Source organism: Drosophila kikkawai, chromosome X (assembly GCF_030179895.1).
Source record: "Drosophila kikkawai strain 14028-0561.14 chromosome X, DkikHiC1v2, whole genome shotgun sequence".
Taxonomy (NCBI): Eukaryota; Metazoa; Arthropoda; class Insecta; order Diptera; family Drosophilidae; genus Drosophila; species Drosophila kikkawai.
This window is the reverse complement of record NC_091733.1, coordinates 12519555-12542668: the sequence shown is the minus strand read 5'-3', so window position 1 is coordinate 12542668 and position 23114 is coordinate 12519555. Positions and strand designations below refer to the sequence as shown.

The 23114-nt window shown below is 42.0% G+C and overlaps 3 protein-coding genes across 10 annotated transcripts; 2 read left to right on the top strand and 1 right to left on the bottom strand.

The window, feature by feature from the left end:
- Positions 1–17: 17 nt before the first annotated feature.
- On the bottom strand, positions 18–23069 carry LOC108079438 (coiled-coil domain-containing protein CG32809). Of its 8 annotated transcripts, none has more exons than XM_070287915.1 (17): positions 22898–23069; positions 21816–21938; positions 21645–21698; positions 21413–21585; positions 20735–21352; positions 15514–15604; positions 14010–14124; positions 13806–13910; positions 12418–12581; positions 12148–12213; positions 11987–12070; positions 10517–10579; positions 9852–10314; positions 9605–9787; positions 9447–9540; positions 4636–4794; positions 18–4565 (listed from the first exon to the last, which is right to left on the bottom strand). In XM_070287915.1, exons 2-17 carry the CDS (start codon positions 21916–21918, stop codon positions 3480–3482), a joined length of 3621 nt encoding a protein of 1206 aa, XP_070144016.1. In that variant the 5' UTR covers positions 21919–21938; positions 22898–23069; the 3' UTR covers positions 18–3479. The 8 variants fall into 8 exon arrangements, 6 of the variants coding, with proteins under 6 accessions (XP_070144016.1, XP_041631115.1, XP_070144017.1 ...); XM_041775181.2 differs by lacking the exon at positions 22898–23069 and adding an exon at positions 22774–22785; XM_070287916.1 differs by lacking the exon at positions 22898–23069 and adding an exon at positions 22425–22446.
- LOC108079310 (uncharacterized) lies at positions 12743–13811 on the top strand. The gene is made up of 3 exons (XM_017173604.3): positions 12743–13039; positions 13140–13362; positions 13428–13811. Exons 1-3 carry the CDS (start codon positions 13024–13026, stop codon positions 13807–13809), a joined length of 621 nt encoding a protein of 206 aa, XP_017029093.2. The 5' UTR covers positions 12743–13023; the 3' UTR covers positions 13810–13811.
- On the top strand, positions 16982–20650 carry b6 (pentraxin-related protein b6). Its single transcript, XM_017173773.3, has 5 exons — positions 16982–17720; positions 19062–19155; positions 19239–19359; positions 19517–19738; positions 19797–20650. Exons 1-5 carry the CDS (start codon positions 17198–17200, stop codon positions 20490–20492), a joined length of 1656 nt encoding a protein of 551 aa, XP_017029262.1. The 5' UTR covers positions 16982–17197; the 3' UTR covers positions 20493–20650.
- Positions 23070–23114: the final 45 nt, after the last annotated feature.

Genomic DNA, 23114 nt, shown 5'->3' with positions numbered 1-23114 from the left:
AAAAGCCATGTTTAGAGTCCATTTTACGAATGATATTTATTGTTGTGGTTTTTGTTGTGATTTAAATAGAATAATTATTACTTATTAAGAAAAAAATACGCACTTGTAACGCTTTCTGATCGTTCCCGCATCCGCAAATACCGTTTTTCCGTTTTTTTTTAAGTGGGGGGTGTGTGTGTGTCTCGTGGTGTGTGAGTGTGCCTTATAAGGAATATAATTAGGTGTACGATGTACATTCAATGCCATTGACTTTGCCACTTTTTGTCACTTGTTTTTATACTTAAATATCTCTCTGCGTTCATTCGTTTCGTTCTCTCGGTATTTATTATCTTCGTAATCATATCATATCATCGTATGCATGGTATATATGTTCTCTTTAACTCTGTGTATTCGTTGCGTGATTTTTGTTTGCATCTAAATATATATATATATATGTTATACATAATAAATAATATTTAAAAAAAAAACAATGCCCTAACTTAGTAAATAACTTGTCTTTATGTCTTGAGCGGTTCAAGTGTTCTGTATACTCTCTGATCTAGCGATGTACATATATCGAGAGGAAAAGTCCAATATGATATGATCTCGATATAAATATCGCGCTCAATATCAAATCGAGAATATGGTAAATTTTGATATATTTATCGAAGTTTTTATATATCAAGAAATGTCGATTTTATCCAAAAATTAACGAACATTTGCATTTTTCTATTTTCTTGTTTTTCGATCGCTTTGGTCCGATATATCCAATCAAAATATCGACATATCGCATCGTTAAAACATGGGTTCATATATCGATTCTGTATCGATTCTGTATCGATATATGAATATTTTTGGCCATCCGTACTCCACTTCGTATAATCAGCATAATGCGGGACTGTGGGTGTATTTGAGCTATAAAATGATGAGTAGCAGATATAAATACTCAAAAAGTATTCCATTTGCCTTTATTTTCCTTAAGCTAAAACCCATTTAGTAGAGCTGGAATAAAATCGACTTTAGCTTCGATACTATCGATATATCGTGAAGCATTCTTTAGGTAAATTGGGTTACTTTTTTTTTGTTTTATAACCTTGTAGGGTATTATAGTTAGAAAATTAGGGAAGTCAAAAAGTCATTTTTGACCTTATAAATAATATATATTTTATATCAACATAATAGCCGAATCGTTTTAGAAAAAGATTTATAATTTTCAAAATTTTTGAAAAATTTGAATTTGTTTTAGAAGTTAAATAATACAAGTTTACTTCGTTCGAATCGATTTCGGTTCTAAAATACTAAAAGAAATAAATTTTTACCAGCTCTACCTCGTAGGTCTCTCAAAAAAGTTAACAATTATACTTTTAAATCGGACAAAGGTGCAACAAATTGGTGTGATTATGTGTGGCGAAAGTCAAATAAGCCTATATAATACTGAAATGTAATACTGCCTGGCCAAGCTGTGAAATGAATAAATCTATCTGTGTATCCTGTGCATGAGTGTGTGCTGCATATACCGTATATATATGTCCGTATATATAAATACTTATAGGCTAGAGGGATGGCGCTTGATGGCTGCATGAATTTCAATTAACTAGGAAAAACATTTCGGGATAAAAACAATATATGTATTTAGAGGAGAAGGACATCAGAGGGCCTGAGCCTGAGCCTTCGCCTTCGATGTTGACTTGTTCTAGTTTTAAATGCATTTGGCTAAAAGAGAGCGAAAACCACCCATTATATAGGCAGCATCTATATAAACAATAATAGTTAGTAGTCCAACGGTAGTCCGAAGCAGATCTTTCAAACACTCTCCGAAAGGAGCTCTAGGGAAGGAGGAGGAGCGTGAGTGAGTGTCTATGGCTGGCTTTTTTTTTTAAGTGGGATTTAAAAATTAGCTAGTCACATTTGTTGTTTTTTTTTTCTTTCTTTTTTTTCACTTTAGTTAACAAAAATAATGTTTAAAGAGTACAACAATATCTTATCGCTTTCATACCTCCAATCATAATGCTGGTGCTGCCTGCCTTCCTGTATCCTTGATGAGCTACACATATATGTATATGCATGTGTGTGTGTGTGTGTATATATATAGAACTATCAGTCTCACGTATATGGGGTATATATGGGTATTATATGGGAATATATATATGTATTGGGGATAACCAAGGCTAATTTAAAAAACTTGAAAACCTATGACATATCTTTAAGTTCATACGCAAGAGATCTGTACATAACAGTACGTGAGATCAAGGCCAATAAACTGTATAAGATGCGTAACACTCAAAGGATATTTTCTAGCTAGAAATGAAATTTTTACCTTTTCGAAAGCAAGTTTTATAGAATTTTTTGCTCTTTCTTTGAATTTTAAGAAAATATTCAAGTTTTATAGAATTTTTTGCTCTTTCTTTGAATTTTTAGAAAATTTTCAAGAGATTTCAGTTGGATTTTAATCGTCTGGCGCTATGCATCTTATTTAACTTATGGCCTTTGGTACGACTGGCTGTCTGTGTTGTGTTGTGTTGTGCTTAGCTATTCTTCGTAATTCTACTCGATTCTTCTCGTTTCTTCTCGTTTCCTTTTGGTTTTTCTTACGTTACTTCTGGGGTTTCTTTGCAATTCTTTGGTTTTCTTCTGTCTTAAAGTGTGTGTGTGTGTAGGGGTGCGCTTTGGCATTGACACATACATACATACACAGAACGATATACATATGTATATATTAGGGTTTAGTGCGGGGTATTTCTTTTTCTTTTCTTCTTCAAAGCTTCTTGTCTTGTCTTCAGCTCTATCTCTAACTGAGAGAGCCGATTCTTCAACTCTCTTTATATCTTTTTTCTTTTTCTCTCGCTTTGTCTCTGTGCAATGTTCATTGAAACAACAACAAAAAACACAACATGCAACAAGAGTACATCAATGTAAGCGAATACATACATATATATAAATACATTAATCTGGGATTTTTTGGGAACCATCGGGAGTGATCATTGAGAGGTGCTTGTATGTCCTACTTATGACCTTGCCCAGAGGGTGATTATGAATTACAAATACTGGGTTTTGGTTTTTTTTTCTTTTCTGTTTTTTGATTCTCGATTTCGATTGTGTGTAAAGTCATAGTCGATTTCTCGATGCTTTTTCTTGCTCATTTATGCTTTTTCTTCTATCATTTCTGTTTTTACTTCTTCCTTCATTTTTGCTTTTTCTTCCATCATTTCAGCTTTTTCTTGTATTATTTCTGATTTCCTTTTTCCATTTCTGCTTTTTCTTCTTCCATTCCTGCTTTTTCTTCCTTCATTCCTGCTTTTTCTTCCCTCATTTCTGCTTCTGCTGTTTTTGTTTGGATTTACTAGCAAACGGACCTTGTGTTTAGTTTAAAGATTCATTAGTATCTACAGATACAGTGGATGTTAAGGGGGTGTTTTTTTTGTGAATTCGTTTTTTTTTAAGCTTTTAGTTTTAGCTTAAATGTCAATTTTTGCCTCGTTCCACGCCAATTTCCAGTTGTGTTAAAGTATCTCCGTCTCGTACACTTGCTTGGTGGTCGTTGTTGTTGTCTGATTCGCAGCAGCAGCCCCCGCACCAGCCGCCCCTGCAGCACCACCACCACCACCACCGGCGCCACCTAACGCACTGCTCGTAGCATCACTGGCCAACACACCGCTACCACCATTGGTAGCTGCAGCAGCCGCAGCAGCCGCCGCCGCAGCAGCCGCGGCTGCGGCTCCACTAGCCTCGCAGGCTAAACTCAAAGCGGCTATCTTCTGTTGGATATTCGTCTCGCTGCCCAGCTTCCTAAGGGTATTACTTCCACCCATATCCTGTCCCTGTCCCTGCGATGGACAGGCCAAATCCACAGAGGGCAATTTGCTCATCTGCTGCAGTCTTTGGTATTGTTCTTGGAGCAGCTTTTGCTTTTTGAGCAGCTCCTGGTGACGCATCTCGAGGGCCACCTGACGCTGGACATGATCGTTGCCGGACTCATTGCCGCTGGAGTTGTCACCACTAGAGGTATCGCTGGCCAGGCTGGCCAGAAAAGAGTCACCGCTGTTATTATTTGGATTCGGATTGGGGTTTTGGTTCTGATTTTGTGTTGGATTCTGGCTTGGATTCTGATTCTGATTGGGGCTGGTTGGACTGGCCAGTGGACTGCGTGAGCTGGTGCGTGGCGGCGGAGGTGGCGGTATGCGCTTGTGTCCCACTTTGGTGATCAATTCAGCGTTTCGCTCGGGCACGGGTGGTTTGTTGGTGCTGCTGCTGCTGCTGTTGCCGGTACCACCACCACCACCATTGGTGATTACATTGGTGACCTGGGACAGCTCGCCATCCGATTCGCTGGGATAAGAGTGCAGGCGACGCAGGCTGCCCATATTGGTGTGAACCATTAACTGCGCCTGCGATGGCATGTTGCTGCTGCTGCTGCTACTGATGACCATGTTGCTGCTGCCACTAGTGCTGGTGCTAACGCTAGCCTGCTGCATGTTAACGCTCGCCTCTGTGTAGAGACGGGCCTGTGATATTTGCGTGGTGACGGTGCTTTGTACTGCTGCCTGGGCGCTCTCATCAGATGCCGAATCGGCTGCATCGGGTCGTATCTGTGGGCGAAGACTTGGTTCCATTCTAGTTTGGTTTGGGGGAGGCCCAACGACTCCCTCACTCACTCACCTCGTATTGTTGTTGTTGCTGCTGCTGCTGTTGCTGCTGTTGCTGCTGGGCAATGGGCTTGGAGAATGTCTTGAGCTCATCTAGCAGAGCATCGAGTGCGTTTTCGGGTGCGAGTCCCCCGCTGAGAGTGAACGACCCCATCCTGGGTGTTGGGATTGGCTACAAGAACACATAAGGCGGCAAAAGGTAGAACAAAAGGATTAAGGTAATGATTCTTACAAGATAAGTAATATATATATTAGTTTAATTAATTTATAATGGGACACAACACAGAGTTTGGTGGTACTACAGAGGTAGTAAACCATTAACATATACAAATATATATCAGATAATACATAGCTAAAAGCAAACAAATTAAATGCATCACCATGGTGTACTAGGAATCATAGAAGATCATGCAAGTGAGGGATTTAGCAAACACATAAAAAGCCCTAAATTCCGGCAGATTCTACATAAAGCTGGATTAGGCTGGTTGAAAAGCGAGATATATATATATTACAGATATATAGGTAAGCATAGGCAAGCATGTAATATGAAACGAACGAGTATGTAAGTCTAAGAACGAAGAGCTTTGAACGAATGCAGCAGCGTTTAAAACAGCGTTTTGGGTTAAAAATAAAAGACCATATAATAATAAGATGCGTAACGGCTCTGTTGAAATTTTGTTGAGAGAGTGAGAGAACGCTCTCTTAAAATTTAATTGAGAGAATGAGAAGAGCTCTCTTTTATTTTACTTGAAATTGTTATGCTCTTAAAATCATAAACATTGCTTAATTCTAATCATTTAAATACCTGCTCGTTACGCATCTTATTTCTACTATTTTCCTTGCTTAGAACGGTTATGTGAGTGTGCACTTTGAGAATAATGATGACGATTCCAATTTGTCTTGTACATGTCTCGCTCACTAAGCTAGCCTACAAGCTAGTCTTAACCGATCATAAAGTATCGTAGGTCTGGGGAGAATGTCTTGTGTTTACAGGTATTCCTTAAGCTCTTACTGCCTCTCTTAGTTCTAAGCTTCCGCTTCTATATATAGGCTAGATGGGTACTGAGTTCTCTCTGATTCTCATTCAGATTTTTATGATTATGATGATGAGTATGATTATATTATGATGCTTTTGATGGACTTGGGGGGTTTAAAGGCAATGTGATTGATGATGCTGATAGATTGTTGAAACTTCAAAGACAACAAACGATGAGTGAGAACAGTGACTGAACAGTGATGACTGTTTTTTTTTTTTTTTTGGCAATACAATTGGCCATTCGACTTTGTCTGATTAAGATTAATTGTAAGGCACTAAGAGTGGTTTATGGTTATGGTTTTTGGATGTTTGGATGAGGGGCTTGGAAGGCTTAAGGCTGAAGGCTGATGGTGTGTACGTACATAAACAGGGCACAAAGGGGTACATATACATAAAATATGTATCTAATTTAAGGTATATTTTGTATAAACACGCACACACACACGCACTACAAAGCAAAAAAAATATATATGTATATATACATATATATAAATAATTAAAAGACAAAAAAAAAAAAAAACGAAAAAAAAGAGTTCAATTAAATGTTAAACCGATTCTTCTGCTCTGAGAAAGAAAAACTTAATTAAGAGAGACTGGAGAGTTGTGTCTTTGATCTGCACCGTGGTAGTAAAATCTGTAAATTAATTAAATGTATCTGTGCCTTTGTATCTTTATCTGTATCCGTATCTGTATATGTATTTGTATTTGTATCTTTATATCAAGATCTTTATCTGAATCTTCCTGTTCCCGTTTTTAATTGTTTTTAACAAAACTGTGTGCAGACCAAGAACTCGCTTCCACTCGTGGTAATTGCTTGAAGCCTAAAAGTCCCAGTTTTAACGGGGTTAAGGACCCCCAACCCCCCGACAATCAAGAGGCAGGCAGGGATTAGGAGGAGGCGACAACATGTAGAACAAGGTACGAACACCAACAGAAGAAGACTTGCAAAGCAGAAGCGAACACACCGAAAACAAAAATTCAGAGTACGTATTGGGGGGTTTATGGGATAAAGGTGAGGTAAAACTGGGATAAAATCGATGTCAACATCGATTAAATCGATTTTTTCAATTTTGATCGATTCGCGTTTAAAACAATCGATGTACAAAAAAAATAAATAGGCTCGATTAATGGATTTTTGTCGATTTAATCGATGTTATTTTCTAAAAGATCGAAAAAAATCGATTTTTTCCTAGCTCCTAGGGTGAGGGTAATACTACTACGATCCAAAGTTGGGAATGAAATAAAAAAAAAAGACAGGGAATCGGACTTGGACTTGTGGATGTTCCCCCTAAACATTCACTCGATATTTTCAGTTAGATTCTTGATTCCAATGGTTGAGAGATAATTTATGGACTTGAAGAGATGCTAACCAGGTTCTGATGAGTATTATGCTCATCGGGTATATTGGGAATGTATGTAATACACACACACACACACACACACACACATACATATCTCAAAATCGAGCTTACTTGGCACATATAAATCTTAAATCTTAGGTTCTGGTTTTATGATTATGTCAAGAAAAACACACAGAGAAAATGTGGTATAACACCAAGATGAGGTTGGGAGTTTTTTTTTTTTGCGTGTGAGTTGAGTGAGAGATCATAGGTGGTTTTTTTGGGCCACGAAAATAAATGGAAAGAATATTTATGGTCTTTACAAAATTTGTACATTTGTCATACTCAGTTTTTTTTTTTAAATTTAGAATTAGAATTTAGATTTTAGTATTAGAGTTAACATTTTGGTTTGTTTTGTGGGTGGGGGGAAAATGATGAAATGTATAAAAAGTTGGCCTCATAAAGCAAATATTTTGTGTTGTCCATCGATTCCTACCTGGTTTTTTTGACACGACCAAACTCTGGAAAAGAGATACTCGGGCACACACAGGAAAGAAGTAGGATCCATTTGACGCGGACGGGTGATCACTGGCAAACTGATGCTAACGAGTGGTAGAGGAACTGGAACTGGACAGGGAATAGGGATATTTTGGAAGTTTTTTTTGTTGGATGGTTCTAGGGGGGAAATTTGCTTGAGTGGTAGGCACACACACACAGTCATTCAACTTTTGGGGGGGATGGGGGGACTTTATTGATACATATATGTACATACGAGAACATGGATATGTAGCTTGTAGGTTATTGGTGGGGGTTTTTTGAGGTTTCTTTTTTTTTTTTTTTTTGGCTATTTTTGGGAGTACTCTTCTGGTGGCTTTTGATGAAATTCGATATGGGTTTTTGAGTTTAGTACGAGTATTAGTTTAGTTAGAAGTTGATAGCAGTAGTAAATAGTATACAAAAATATAAACTAGTATGTTTAATGCAGAGCAAATTATGTTTTAGCAAAAGGAAAATCAACTTGGTTTTTTTTTAATGATTTTGCATCTTCATTTTTCAAAAACGTTTTTGGTTTATAATTTTTTTCTTTCTTTTTTTTTTTTTTTGCTTTTTGGTTTAGTTTTTTTTTTTGTTGTATTTTTTGTTATATTTGGATTTTCAGTCATTACTCAGTAATTGCCTCTTTGAAGTTTGAACTCCATCGCCAGTTAAACTATGTGGGTTGTAGTTGTTGTAGTTGTTGTGGTAAACGGTTAAAACGGTTAAACGGTAAACGATATTCAAAAATGTTTGAGAAAAGGCAAGAAGAGAAAACGAAGGTAAACCTCATTTTAAAAGACGTTCAAGCTGATATTAAATTAACTTTTTTTTGTTGTTGTAGTGTTTTTTGAATTCTTTTTTTTTATCTTTTGTATTCTTTAAGGGGTGAGGGGATTTTAGGGGGTATTCAGCATGTAAATGATTAAGCATTATTATGTTTTATTTATGTGTAATTGTAACAGAGTTGAAATATCTAGTAATTAGGACCCAACAAGGCAGAAGCTCAAACAGTTTGGCTTGAAGGGGCATGGGCTTGGGGGGGGGGGGGTCTAGAGGTTCTTGAGGTAGCTAGGGGGGGGGGGGGGGTTGGTTGGATTGTTAAAGCTTCGCGGTGCTTAGCGGTGCTATGCAGGGAGGGGCGCTACCTCAACTTGTGCCGACTTATCGACTCGCTTCTCGCTATTTGCTACTCGTTACTCGCTGGGTTTTTCTTTTTGTTTTCTTTTTTTTTTTTGGTGGTGAAATGAACGATGAACTAAAACACTATTTATGTAACAACAGCCAATTTGCAACTTATTCATAAGATAAACGCACAAAATATACAACTCAAAGGCTACAAACGTATAAATGTTTTAAGGTAAATCAAGGTCATATTTCCAGTTGATTCAACTAAGTGGGGTGTGGGTGTGGGTTTAGGTTAAGACTCTTTCTTTTAACATATGTACATACACATCATCGCTCTCGGACGGACTAAAAGCAGGGACTAAGACTAACTGACAGACGCATAAGCGCCACAGGACTAGCTATAAGCCAAAGGACTCTGTCCAGAGATCAGAGAAAGGCTTGCCGTATATATTATTTCCTCTTGAAAAGACAAGCAAAGCATCTAAAGTCTCTGCGATAGTTATAGAAATGGGAGCCATACTTTTATACATATGCATTTATAGACATGACACGTACGTTCTGTAGCTGTATTATATATATGTATACAAGTATATATGGAAATGGATATGGAAATATGGAGGTTGAGATGGAGCTGAAGCTGGAGCGCTCTCTCTCTCTTTCTCTCTATGACTTGGTTTAGGATTTTGAATTTGAACTAGCTTTTAGTGTAAACTGTACGCAGCACGGATCACATGTTCTTCTTCATTTGTACCTCCAAAGACGGCATGCAATTGGCTTGGCACTTACCTTGTCTTGCGCCGAGATGTCCGCAGAACGTGGCGGCTCCTCGCTAATGGTTGGCTCATTGGGCGGTAGCCTTTGCTCCTGGACGCTGGCCAGTCTGTGAGAGAGAGAGGATAAGGAGGAAATAAGGACACGCTTAGGTCTAGCCACAGAAAACCCACCGTTTTAGCGTGACCAGGGTCCCAGTCAGCTTCTTGCAACGTCGCAGCGCCGATTCCAAGCGATCGGGCTCTTCTTTGAGGAACTTTTCTTCACGCACCACCTTCTCCATCTCGTCGGAGAGTATACACCTCAGACCGTTCGACAAGGCTGGGAACTTGAGCTTTAACTCGGCAACGGTTTTGCTAACAAGCCAAAAAGGTTACCAGTTAGTCCTTGGTTAAGTGATATGCCTTCTTTTTCTCTTACCTGGCCCTACTCAGCACCAAAGCCATATCCTCCACGGCCGTCATGTTGACCCGTGTGCGACGATTGATCACTTCACCGCGCAGATTTTCTACCGATGCCTCGAGATCACTGAGATCCTTTTCCAGCCGTATGACTTCCTGTTTGTACAGCTCCTCTTCTCGCGATATCCTTGTGGTGTCCTGATCGCTCTGATGACTCCAAAAGCTGCCACTGCTGGCCAAGAGCGTGGCCCGGATACGCATAAATGTGCCCTTGATATCCTCTCGCACGGCAACGGCCTGGGCCTGGGAGAGGCGTCGCAGAGTTCGCACTTCCATACGCAAATCCTTGGCTTTTTTTTGCAGACCACGCAGATGATTGTAGACTTCGGGGGCTAGCGCTATGTCAGCCCGATAATTGGGATGAGCGGTCTGGGCCAGCACGATCGGTTTCGGGGGTGGTGGGGGCTTGAGGCGGTCGCGCTCTTCGGAAGGAGGAAGAGAAACCAAGTAGCGGTGGGAGCAGGTTCATGAGGAAGTGATGAGTAAGTGGTGAATGAGTGGTGATTAAGTGGTGAGTGAATGATGAGTAAGTAAAGAGTGAGTAATGAGTGATTGGTGAATGAGTATGTGACCTTGTGCTTGACTGGAGGCATGCCTGGTGAGTCGTGGTTAGGCCATTCTTACCTTGGGACGAGGTGCGTGGCAGGGTAGACGACTTGATTGCCGGCTTGGTAGGCTTCGTGTCAGCTGTCGGAGCAGAGTCCATTACAATTTAGGTAAGAAGATCGGCATAAAAGGGTATTCGGTTTGATTTGTAAGTTTTTCAAACCCAATCTATTTCTATTAAGGGCTTTGAGTATTCACCAGCTTTGGTCTTGGGTTTAAATATCACTTAGAAAACTCTTTCTCGTTACTTTCGAAATTAAGAGCTAACAAAGCTCTTAAAGAGTAGCTAAAAAGTAAGTCTTTCTTTCGTTCTTCAAAGTTTGTACTTTGCAGGCAAAGCAAGAAAGATGTGCTGTGAAAGAGAGCCCTAAAGTGCTAATCTTAGATATGAAATTTCCCCTATATTATTTATATATTTATACCCTTGCAGGGTATTATAATTTCAGTCAGAAGTTTGCAACGCAGTGAAGGAGACGTTTCCGACCCTATAAAGTATATATATTCTTGATCAGCATCAACAGCCGAGTCGATCTAGCCATGTCCGTGTGTCCGTCCGTCTGTCCGTCTGTCCGTTTCTACGCAAACTAGTCCCTCAGTTTTAAAGCTATCTGAATGAAACTTTGTATATAGTCTTCTATATACTCTCACTGCTATATATGTCGGAACGGGCCGGATCGGACGACTATATCATATAGCTGCCATACAAATGTTCGATAAATTTTTAGAAAAAAAATTATAACTTGGCTGTTTTTCAAAATTATTCCATCATTTTTAAGATATGGTCATTTTATATTATTCCAGAATTTTGGTAAAAATTTTATGAAAATCGGACTACTATATCTTATAGCTGCCATAGGATCGATCGGGAAATTAATCGAAAAAAAATATAACTTCGTTGTTTTTCATCGTATTTGAATCTAATTTGAGATATAAGCTTCTGGTATTATTTCAGAATTTTGGTATAAATTTTATGAAAATCGGACGACTATATCTTATAGCTGTCATAGGAACGATAGGGAAAGTAATAGAAAAAATTATAACTTCGTTGTTTTTCAACGTATTTTCATCTACTTTGAGACATGAGCTTTAAGTATTATTTCAAAATTTTGGTATAAATTTTATGAAAATCGGACGACTATATCTTATAGCTGCCATAGAAGCGATCCGTAGATGTAGAGAAAATGTAAAGCTGGGAATGTATAACTGTAACTGTCAAACTGTAAACATAATAAGTATAGGTAAAATGTTATGAAACTCTGTTAAGTGTCTGTTTTCGGCATTATAATTTATAATATAAATATGAAAACCAATCTGCAAGGGTATACAAACTTCGGCGTGCCGAAGTTAGCTTCCTTTCTTGTTTTTAAATAGTATTAAATGATAGCTATAAAATTCCGTTCTATTATTTGTATATAATTTTTTAAAATAATTTTAAAGACCTCACAGCTAGTAAACACCCAAAGCTAGTTAGTGAATAATAGAAATTACCGGCATGTAGAGGGCTATGCGACTTGGGTATTCCCTGTATGTCATCGCTAAACGATACAGACTTCTCAAAGGACACGGATTTTTCTGCAAGATCAAGGGTTCAAGGTATGCGAACAATGTCTTTATTGATTTCTAAGTCTCTTCTAAGGGGTCACACTTACGGCACGAGTTCTTGCCCAACTTGGGAGCTTTCTCCCTTATGTACAGCTCGTCTCCCGAGCCGTTGGCTGGAGAAGAGAGAGGAAAAAAAGAACAGAGCAAAGACAAGACATTGTAGCAAAGATGGGCTAGGATTTCACGTGAAAGCAGTGCTTGGCGTTGCTTTTTATTTTGTTCCAAAAGCTAAGCATGATGTGGGTGCCGGTTTACAACATTTACACATTGGACATCACATGGACATCACATGAATCTATCCATAGTTTTCCCCTTACCTTGCATCTGGGTTGGCACAACGAGATAGTTGGAATCCAAGGTGGGCACTGCCAGTGGCCCAATCTGTGGATTCTGATTTACCAAAGCCTTTTGCACCAATCCCGTCAAATTGGCCAACTGTCGTTCCATGTGCTCCACGCGTATGCGATGCAAGTCTTCGGGCCTAAAAGTAAAATATAAAAAATATATATATAAATAAATATTAACCCAAAAGTGAGTTGAGGCACTTATTACATTATTCACAATTTCAAAAATAATAAATGTGGCACTAGAGGGTTAAAAATATAACCTGCTGAGGAAGCTTGGTTTGTCACCACCGTGTTTACTGGGCCACACATCCGTCGGCTTTAGGTGCTCCAATTGCCCAGTCAAGCCTGGGCTTACAGCTAAGACACCGGAATTGCTGCAGCAGCTCTTGGAGCGTAAACCATAACGGAAACTGGCAAGAATGCGGTTGGCTAGCACCACCACCTCCTCCTCCTCCTCATCCACCTTTTCCTACGCTTGGAGCTGCACAAAGCTAGAGCAGTCTTGGCGAGCACGCAATGGCCCCCCAGTCGTCAAGTTGGATCGAAGCAAGAACCACTGAGCACTGAGAGCAAGCCATGACTACTTGTAGTGGTATGTAGCATTCCAAATCGATCGATGGATTGGGCAATCCAAAATCCAAGTGGTAAACTCATGACGAATCTATAAAAAATAAAAAAAAACCTCCAAACAGTGATTGGCACGCCGGCACGCTTTGCCCGATGTCTGGCCAACTTTCAGGTGGATGAGCTGTTGCTGCTCAAGAGGTCGGTGCAGCGAATGGTGGAGGAGGATGAAGAGGACTTTTACCAGGAGGAAGAAGAACCAGAAGAAGCCACCAAGAAGTGTCCAGAAGCAGAATCCCGATCGGGATCGGTTTCGGAACTGCCAGAGCGTATGGCCTTGATGGCTGATCGGTAAAATTTTGGTTCTTATAACCAGTTCCAATCTTTAGTTACTGATCCTTACTAATCCCTGCCAGCGGTGGTGATCATGACAGCGGAACTGGCCCTGGTCCCTGGCATTCGCATCATTCCCATGCTCCTGCACCGGCTCCCTCCTGGACCGAGCAGAAGCCCACTAAGCTACAGACCCTCTTCCAGATAAGCATCACCGCCCTGGCCTTTCTCTCCTTCGGCGGCTACCTGTTGTGCCTCATTGTGCAGGCTATCAAGAGCAAGGGCACCACCTACTTTCATCCTGTGGCAACGGCCTCCACTTCCTCCACAAATGGCAATGTGAAGCGCATTAAGATCTATAGACGCAGCAAGCGAAGTTCCAGGGTTGAAGGAAACCATCTAGTCCTGCTGCAGCAGGACTATGCCACCTACATGAGGGCCATGCGGGGGAGAATGCTCACCTAGTGGGATCGTAGATCTGGTTGCCGCGATGCGCTAGACGATTGGGACCGCCGCCCACCTTGATGCCGTACAGGGCGTACTGATCCTCCGTCAGGGTTCCATCGCTAAGAAATTTATATATACATATATATATATTTTTTTATATTTTTAAATTATTTTTTAAAATATTTAAAAAAAATATTTTCTTTATATTCTATCCTCACCTCTGCTCTTCGTCAATAATGGGCGCCACCACTGGGCCCCTTGTTCCATACTGACTATAGTAGGGCTCCTCGTAGTTGCCGCGGCTGCTGCGCTCTGGGGAACTGGTGTAGCCGTCTGCAAAGGTAGCCACATTCTGGGTTAGTAAGCACTTTGACCTTGGGTCTTTCCTTAAAAACGCAGCTTGGAGTTTTTAATTTGGAATTTAATTGAGGTAATAAAAGGAAAAGCAAAAGAACAAGATTCGATATCGATTCGGTATGGGGGATGCATATGATTGAAACGCATTGAGATATAGTTAGAGATACAGATATAGATAAGTAGATATATGTAGATATAAATATATATACGATATATGTCAAATAATGAATCTATTTTTCTGAACTAATCCTAAGAATCTTAACTTTAAATCTTTAAAGTAAAACGAACTCTATATATATATATTTTTTTTATATTTTATAATTTAATTCCTTATAAAATGTTGAAAAAATTTTGCAATATTTTTTTTTTATCATTTTTGGGAAACATTAAATTTTAAAAAATCTATAACTTAGCCAAAAATGCATTAAATTTAATTCTGAAAATGAATACATGGCTAGAAAACCTCGCCTGTTGATGCTGATCAAGAATATATATGATTTATGGGGTCGGAAATGAGTTATTCACTTTATTTCAAGCTGCTGAGTGAAATTAGAATGCCCTAAAAGGGTTTAAAAACCAATAAATTTTCCTTACTTTATATTTTTTTTATTTTTTAATGCCACATATAACGTAACATTAATTTGAATTGATTTATATATACATATATTCATAATAATATACAATTTATATACAGTGTCCGATATAAATATACTTTCTGCCAAGCCTAACTAAGACCATATTAAGTCAAGTTGAGTTCATAAACCTGACTCTCTTATTCTAGCAAATGTCTCCGACATATACATGCATATATATATATATATATATACATATTTTGCTATATATATATAGTATAATTTCCAGCAAGAAGCAAGACAAGCCAATGGAATGATTATGGAATGTAGAATTGTTAGTGTTTGTTTTGTGGAGAATGTGGGCGACTCTGTTTTCCCTCGTGTCGTACACAATCTCTCAGCTACAATTGGATATAGAAAGGCATAAACACATAGATTCTTGGGTACCTGGAATGCTGTATAATTGATCCGGGGTGTAGGGGAACAGGGGTTCCATGCTACCCCCCCTTGGATTGAGTGATCTGAGTGGTTTCACAGGCGCTCCTTTGTTGTTGTTGTGAGTGTTAATTATTTTATTTTATTTTTTTTTTTATTTTGGGGTTAATGAATATGGACATGAATCATATTTAGACAAAGAACTAAATTTGAAAGAGAGATAGATAGATATATAGAGAGAGAGAGAGTGGGTGGGTGGGGAGCAAGGATCAGCTGGGGTCATGGGGTCAACTCAAAAAGGAGGTGGAAAATGTATACCAAAGATAAGGTTGCAGGGATCTTGGACTACGTTACGCACCCATCGACACCTTGTTGCGTTCCGAGGAGTACATGCCGCGGGGCAGGGTCTGCGATGAGCCCACGTAGTAGGGCGCCGGCTGCTTGCCAATCTGAAAGATACAAAGATGGTATAACGGAGGGTTAGTTGGGGGTTTTTATTTTTGTGAGGTACAGGCAGATGGAAGAGTCAGGTACAAACACAAGGGGCAAGGGCACGGCTATGTACTGCTTATTATTATTTTTTTTATTTATTTTTTGCTTAACTTTGCCAATTGGCCTTCGTTCAAGTAGCGAAATGTTAGCTATGGTTTCGCCTCTCTTTAATGTCCGATGGTTTTGTGGCCTATCCCAAAAAGATTGCGCACCGAAACACGTACGGCACTTGAGTGTACACGGAGAAAAATAATTACAAATTATATGACTAATTAACTAAAAATAAAATTAATAAAAAGGAGATCAAATAAGAAGATTTTATAAAGTAATATTGTGAATAGAATATTAATGATACTTTTAAAATATAAATATAGATACTAGAGCTGAAAATAAAATCGATTCAATAATCGATTAATCGATTTTTTTTCAATAATGCAATAAATTAAAATTTTTAGAATCGATTTAATAGAAAAATAATCAATATAATTATATTTTATAATTTTTACGATGAACAAATGTTTGTTAGTTAATTATTTATATAAAAATATCGATAGATAAAAATTACAAATCTATGATCAACAGAAATATATATTTTCAGTTATTTCCATGTTCGATTTTAATCGATTTTTTTTTTAAATTTTTAATTTAAAAAAAAATTGATTTACTACAAATCGATTTATTTACAGCTATATCTTAAATATATAAAAGCTGGAAATGAATTTTTTTTTAATATATTAAAGCTGGAATTTAACATATTAAAGCTGGAAATAAATCGTTTTGCAATGAATCGATTTTTTCTAAAAAAAAATCGAGAGATAAATCGACTAAAATCGAAAATTGAAATAACTGTAAATATATATTTATATTCATCTTCTTTAGCTTCCTTTCTTTCCGTGTAATAACTCGAGCTCCGACTCGTGGAAGTCCGAGTTGAGTGCCAGGGCCGTCGACACATCGTTGCTTCAGATGAATACCCGTTAATTGCCATTTGACCCACCCAATGCGATCGATCAAAGCGATCCAATCACTTGCCAAAATTGGCCAAAAAATAAAAACAAAACCCCAAAGCAATTGCGATGCCAACGAAAGCCCTTTCCCTTTCCCATACCCTTTCCCTTTCGGGCTTAGATGGCACGTGCTCTGCTCTAGATGGACTCATCCGCCGGCAGCGATTACACATCAAGTGCAGGCATTACCTGGCCCGAAGCGGAGAGTGCAACAAGTGCAAGTGGTTGGCTCACTGCGCCGCCGACAGACCAAGCAGACCTCAACCAGTTTCAATTTCAATATAGCAGTTACAATTCGTAATTCGTTACAACCGAGCGCGACGTGGGACCAGTTGGGCAGAGCTGCTGCCTCCAAGCTCCAGCTCCAATCGCTGCTGTTACTGCTGCTGCTGTTGTTATTTTCGGCGGCGCAACTCAACCTGGCCGCGCCGCATGCGTGGATGATTAGTGAAGTCCGAGACATCGCGCCAATCGGACGTGCAAGAGAGATCCCAATCCCAATACCGATCTTCAGGCATCTCAGATCGCGAGACATCCTACGCAATGACACGCACTCTGGCCTTGGTCAGCCTTATACTGTTGAATGGCTTCCTCTCAGTCCTGGCCTGGAAGCCCATTGCTGTTAGTTCCAGCAGCGGCAGCACTGCCGCCTACAGCTTGAAGCAATCCCATCCGGGGGAAGCCAGCAGCAGTCACGAGATCTCCACCAGTTTTTCTCAGTTTAGCGGTGACAAAGAGGCCACCTCCGAGGTTGAGGATGAGCTCCTGCTGGCCCGTGCCGGCGGCACAGCAGCGGCAGCCCAACCCATCACATTCAGTGATCATGTGGACGATCAGTACGAATCCTATAGCTTAGAGGATATTGAGGCTACTCCAAAGGAGCCGCTGACCTTCACGCGAACACCGCTTTATGGCTCCAATCGATGCAGTGTCAAGAAGTTTGCCTTTAACCAAGATGGCGAGGTGGAGTACAACAATCCATTGCCGGAGTTGGAGCAGTTTACACTCTGCTTCTGGATGCGTTTTACCAATCACAGCGGCGACCATGTCCTCCTGACCTACGAGGGTAAGTAGGGGGTCACCAGTTGACTTGGGGGAAGGTGTTGTTTGCCTCTCACCGTGACTTGCTTTAGCGGCTTGACAATGGGCTCTAGATGAAGACTTACCTGGAGGGGGGAGACCTAAGCTTAGGCTGTTGCATAATTTGGCCAGCGACGGGCGTCGATCTCTTTTGATGGGCCTCTAGCCCAGCTTGGCTGCTGTTAACGCGAGACCTTCGCTCGGCGGGCAATGAAATTTGTGGGCCACGCTCTGGCGCTCGCACCTGTCTGTGACTGGGAAAGTGAAAGGAAGCCCCGCACTTCCTGATGCAAGCTCTAAGCACAAGCTCTAAGACGAAAGGCAGCTACTGAGTTTGATGGTCAATGATGAAAGGGTTGCTATAGCTCCTGACATAAGCGAGTGAATTCAAAAAATATCCCCTAAAGATATTAAAAACTGACAAAGAATTTAACTTTCCGCTTTAGTTTCGCTAAATGCTCAAAAACAGATGCTTAAACGGGCGAATAGCGGACGACTAAAGCGAATTCTCAGGATTATATCCGCTGATTAACTTTATTATAATTCATGAGTCTATATCGGACATCCGCAAAACTATCGTTTTTGTCTGCTGGGCTTAAAAATCTTTTGAATTCCAGAGTATCATCTTGGCAGAGTCTTCTGCTGCCATTTGAAAGCTTTTACTTTGTTTAGCTTCTTGTTTTCATTTTCTAAACAATTTTTTTTTATGTGCCCCATGACGCAGCCACTTGTTGGTTGTTGTTCAAGTTGTTGTTGTGTCGCTGCGGTCGCATTACATAAGCGATAATTTACCTGTTTCCAGTTGGATGTCGTCGTAGCCGTCGTCGTCGGCATTGTTGCTGGTGTCTCGGGTGAGCAGCTAAAGCTAAAGCTGAAGCTGGAGAGCTGGGAAGCCAAGGCGGCGGCTTTAGCATTTGACATAATTCCAAAGCCAAAGACTTAGCCTCAGCCTCAGCCTCAGCCTCAGTTTGAGCCTCAATTCAAATAGCGGCTATAGTCTGGCTTCCGCCTGCCTAGGAAATGATTTTCCGAGCCAGGCCAGGCGCTGATCAGTCAGGTGATTCATATTTAAATCGTATGCAGTGCTTCCAAGCTAAACAGCCTAACAGGATTTGAAAGCACTACCAGCTACAGCTACAGCTACAGCTCTCTCTTGTATAACCCAGCTTCCTGAATGGGTTGGAGTCTTTTGCCTTAGGAATTCCCAGTTTTAGGTTCTGTCACTGAGCTAGTTTCTTCGGGATTACGCTGGGATTTCATCATAATCAATACCATGTTTAGACTGAAAGCGAGTCTGAACCATCTATCCATCTTTTCACATCCACAGCTGGCAAGGAACCCCGCGAAATACAAATCTGGGTCGCCAATGCGCAGAATTCCAGTTTCCTTTCGATGGCCATAAAGGGGCAGCAAATGTTCAGGTGAGATTTCAGTGTTTGGGTGACTTTATTGGCGTCCAACCACAGCTAATTAGTGTCTTTTATTCGGCTTCGCTCTGGTGAAGATTGAACTATCCGCTGAAAATGCGACAGTGGCATCATATGTGCAGCTCTTGGAATGGCAAGACGGGCGAGTGGCAGGCCTGGCTAAAGGCGGAGCGCATAGGGCGTGGATTTCACAATTCGGTGAGTACAAGGAGGAGGAGAAGGTGGAGAAGGAGGAGGAGAAGTAGGAGGAGTAGGAGGAAAAGAAGGAGGAGCAGGAGGAGGAAGAGGAACAAAAAGGAGCTCCTCCCACTCTTTTCCAAAATTTTAATTAATTTCTTTTTTCACCCCAACACAGCTCGTGGGTCACAAGATACCCGCTAATGGCAAGCTTCGCTCTGGCGGTAATTCTGTCACCGGAGAGGTCAGCCATGGCCTGCACTTTGAGATGACTCTGGTCCAGGTCTATAGGGTGGCTCTCAGTGCGGGCAAGGCGCATCGCGATCATAAGCATCATCATGTCCATCACTTTGATCACGAGGGACTGGAGGTTTCCAGCACCACCAGAGCGCCGCCAACGGTAGGGAATAGCTAGAAACTCCTAACAAAGCCTCTTACTTTAACCTAATCTTCCTTAGATCAATCGACCCCAGCCCATGCACACTCTACTAGCCAGTGGTCAGATACCCACCCGAGTGCGCATCAACCTGGCAAATCCGCCACCAAGTGGAGCCCCACCAAGTGGAGCCCCTGCTGGTGGTGCTCCTGCTTCACCAGGCGATGCCATCACCATCAACACCAACTTTGTCAATGGCCAAATCAATGCCGGCTCTCGCCTGGTAGCCCAGCAGCTTCTAGGCCTGGCCCCATCTCAGGCTAATGCTAACCCTGGACGGAATCGCTTCCAAATGCTGAGCAACTCGGCCAATGTGCAGTTCATCGATGAAACCGAGACTCACATACAGTTCAAAAGGGAGGCAGACCACAAGAAACTAAAGAAGCGCGGCTTAGTCCTGCTGGAGGATGGCTCCGTGGTGGACGATGGCTCCGGAACTGGAACAACAGGAACCGCCAGTGAAATATACAATGGCCTGGCGGACTTTGGTGGACAGCAGTTCAAGCAGGATCTGACGCTCAAGATGAGCCTGGAGGAGGAGATCAGTACGCATGATCGGGAGCCCGCCGAGGAGGAGGTCAAAGCGGTGATGGGCATTTGTGGTAGCTGTCACCCAGAGCCCTTCCAGGGAGCCATTGTGTTTGCCTGGAAGGATGTCCAGGAGCATATGAATAATGCGCTCAAGGGGCTGACAGTGGGTCCCTGTGGTAACTTCTAGATGTACTCCAGTTTAGGTTTTCCTTCTCCTAATCCTAATCCTTATTTTTTTTTTTAACCCGCTTTAAGTCCTCCTCGTCTCCCTCTCTCTCTCTCTGCCTGTCCATGTGGGAGTCAATGCTTTTAATCCTTGACTCGCCCATGGACACAATTATCCTTAACCCCCAACGCGGTGATATTGAATAAAGGATTAATTTAAACCAAAAAAAAAAAAAAAAAACGAAAAAGAAAGTGAAAACTCACCTTGGACTTGTGTATGTGCTGGTGCTTGTAATCCGAATCAAACTCCGGCTCACTAAAATAGCTCTGATCCTGATCCCAGTTGGCTGCCGGCGCCTGGGCCTGCGGCAAGGGCTGCGGTATGCCCGGTCCACCTGGCAAAATCTGCGGTGGAGCCGCCACCTCTGTGGATTCAAACAAACGCAGCACCGATCGATCGCGTATTTCGCGTAAATGCGAACGCACATCCTCCAGCTCATAGAACATATCCTTGCTGGCATCGTGTATGTAGATCTTTACATTCGGCCCCTCCAGATAGGACATGGTCAGCTGGCGTGGAAATGAGCGCACAAATAGGGCGCGCACCGTATCAATCGAGGTGATCTCGTTGGGCAGCAAAGCGCGCTTCGTCTCCGAGCGGTACTGGAGGAAAACCAGACCCAGCGGACGCTCCAGCGTCTTGGAGGGTGTACGGACCACGGGGAGCGAGGAGCGCTGCTTGCCGCCCCTACGGAAACCAGTGCTGGCCGTTTCCACCTCGGACATGATCCCGGGATCGTCATCGAACAGGGGTCCCTGATTGACGGGTGCATAACCGCGCATGGGTTGGTTTTTCTTGTTCCTCTGCGCCCGCGTGCTCATCTGGGGGGCAAGGATTTGATTTCAGTTTAGGATTAGCAGTGGAAGCTAGATAAAGCTCACCTCCAGGTCCATGGCCCGCTGTTGCTGGGGCGCCATTTGGTGGGCATGCGGATGCTGGTGCTGGGAGCCACCGCCGTAGACCAACATGTCGCCGCCAAGCGTGTGCCTTCGCGGATCGTCGCGTCGCATGGCCCGGCGTCGTTCATCACCGCCTCCACCGCCACCACCACCACCTGCCGAGAGGTAGGAATTCCATCTGGTTAGAGATCTTAAGGCACTGCATGGCACTTACCCTGCTCATTTGCCGGCATTCTTCCCGATTTGTTTTCATTTTGCCAATCTTCTTCTGAAAAAAAAGGATACCTTTTAAAACCCTGGCCAGTGACTTCCAACTTCCCGCTAAGTAACGGTTCTTTAACTCTTGCTCTCCCTTTCTTTCTCCCTCTCTCTCCTTAGTACTTACCGCCATCGCGTCCCTTCCGCTTTTTCTTTGAAGAGGAGCTGCTGCTACAGGCGCCCTGGTTGGAGGAGGCGCTCTTGTCTTTGCTCTTCCAGCGTATTAACATCCTGCCGCTTGCTTTTCGGTCTGTGTCACCAGGAATAAGAAGAATATTTGTATATTAATTTTTTGTCAAAGGATTTGTTTACATTTGGCACCGGCAACAACACAAACACACACACACACACACAACCTTCAGTGTGTTTCGGATTCTGGTGTAGATAAACCTGCGAGCATTGACTACATTTTCCACATTTTGGGTGTGGTGGAATTTCTCTCAGTGTCCTGCCCGATGCAGAAGCATGCAACGGAACGAATGACAACGAAGCCAGGTGAAGGGAGTGCGCAAACTCCTGTATGCGGCGGCGGCAGGGAGAGAGGAGGCGCCGGACCGAGTTAGAGGCGTGACTGGTAGCTTGGAAAGAGCTGCATTGGTATTAAGCCCAGGGATCATTTTTGCCAAAGGAAACTCTTAAAAAACAAACAAATTGCGCTTTCCAATGGAAAGGAGAAAAGAGAGTAGAAAGTGAGGGAGAGGCAGCTACACAGGGTGATCCTTGCATGTACACTCACGCTTTTTGGCCTGTTGTACTCAAAACAGAGACGTGGAGAAGGGGGCCGTTTATATATGGTATACTTTTCAGGGTGCGGGGTGTGTGTGAGTGTGAGTGTGTGTGCGTGTGTGTTGTGTATACACACACTCTAAACGGCTTGCAATGCCATAATTGCGGGTCTCTAAAGGAATTTTAGATTAGATTTTGTAGGTGCGGTGTCCCCGTTTTACCGTTATCCCGACACACACACACACACATACACATACACAGACAGAAAACTAAGCGGGACTTTCCGGTAAGGGAACGCGGAACGTGGGCGTGGATGTGAATGTGAATGTGTATGCGAATGTGGCCACTGGAACACCCACCGCCGGCTGGGACTCTGGTAATTCTGGACACCGCACACTCTCTGCTCTACGCACTTGCCGATTTAAGAAGGTTCCACAATTAACGGGACACCACCATGGCTCATAGCTCTCGAGAAGCTCTCACCGTCAGCAGCCGTGGGCTTTTAATAATAATAAAAAAAGACCGTTCAATTGGCTTTGGATTTGGAAACTTTGGACACCACTCGCGACCACAATCTGCACTCAGCTCCAGCTTCTCCAGCTTCAGTCGTCCCTGCAGCAGCTCCGGCCAGGTCGTCGTCGTCGTCGCAGCAGTACGGCTGGAGAGCAGAAATATTTCTGGAATATCTACACCGGAAAGC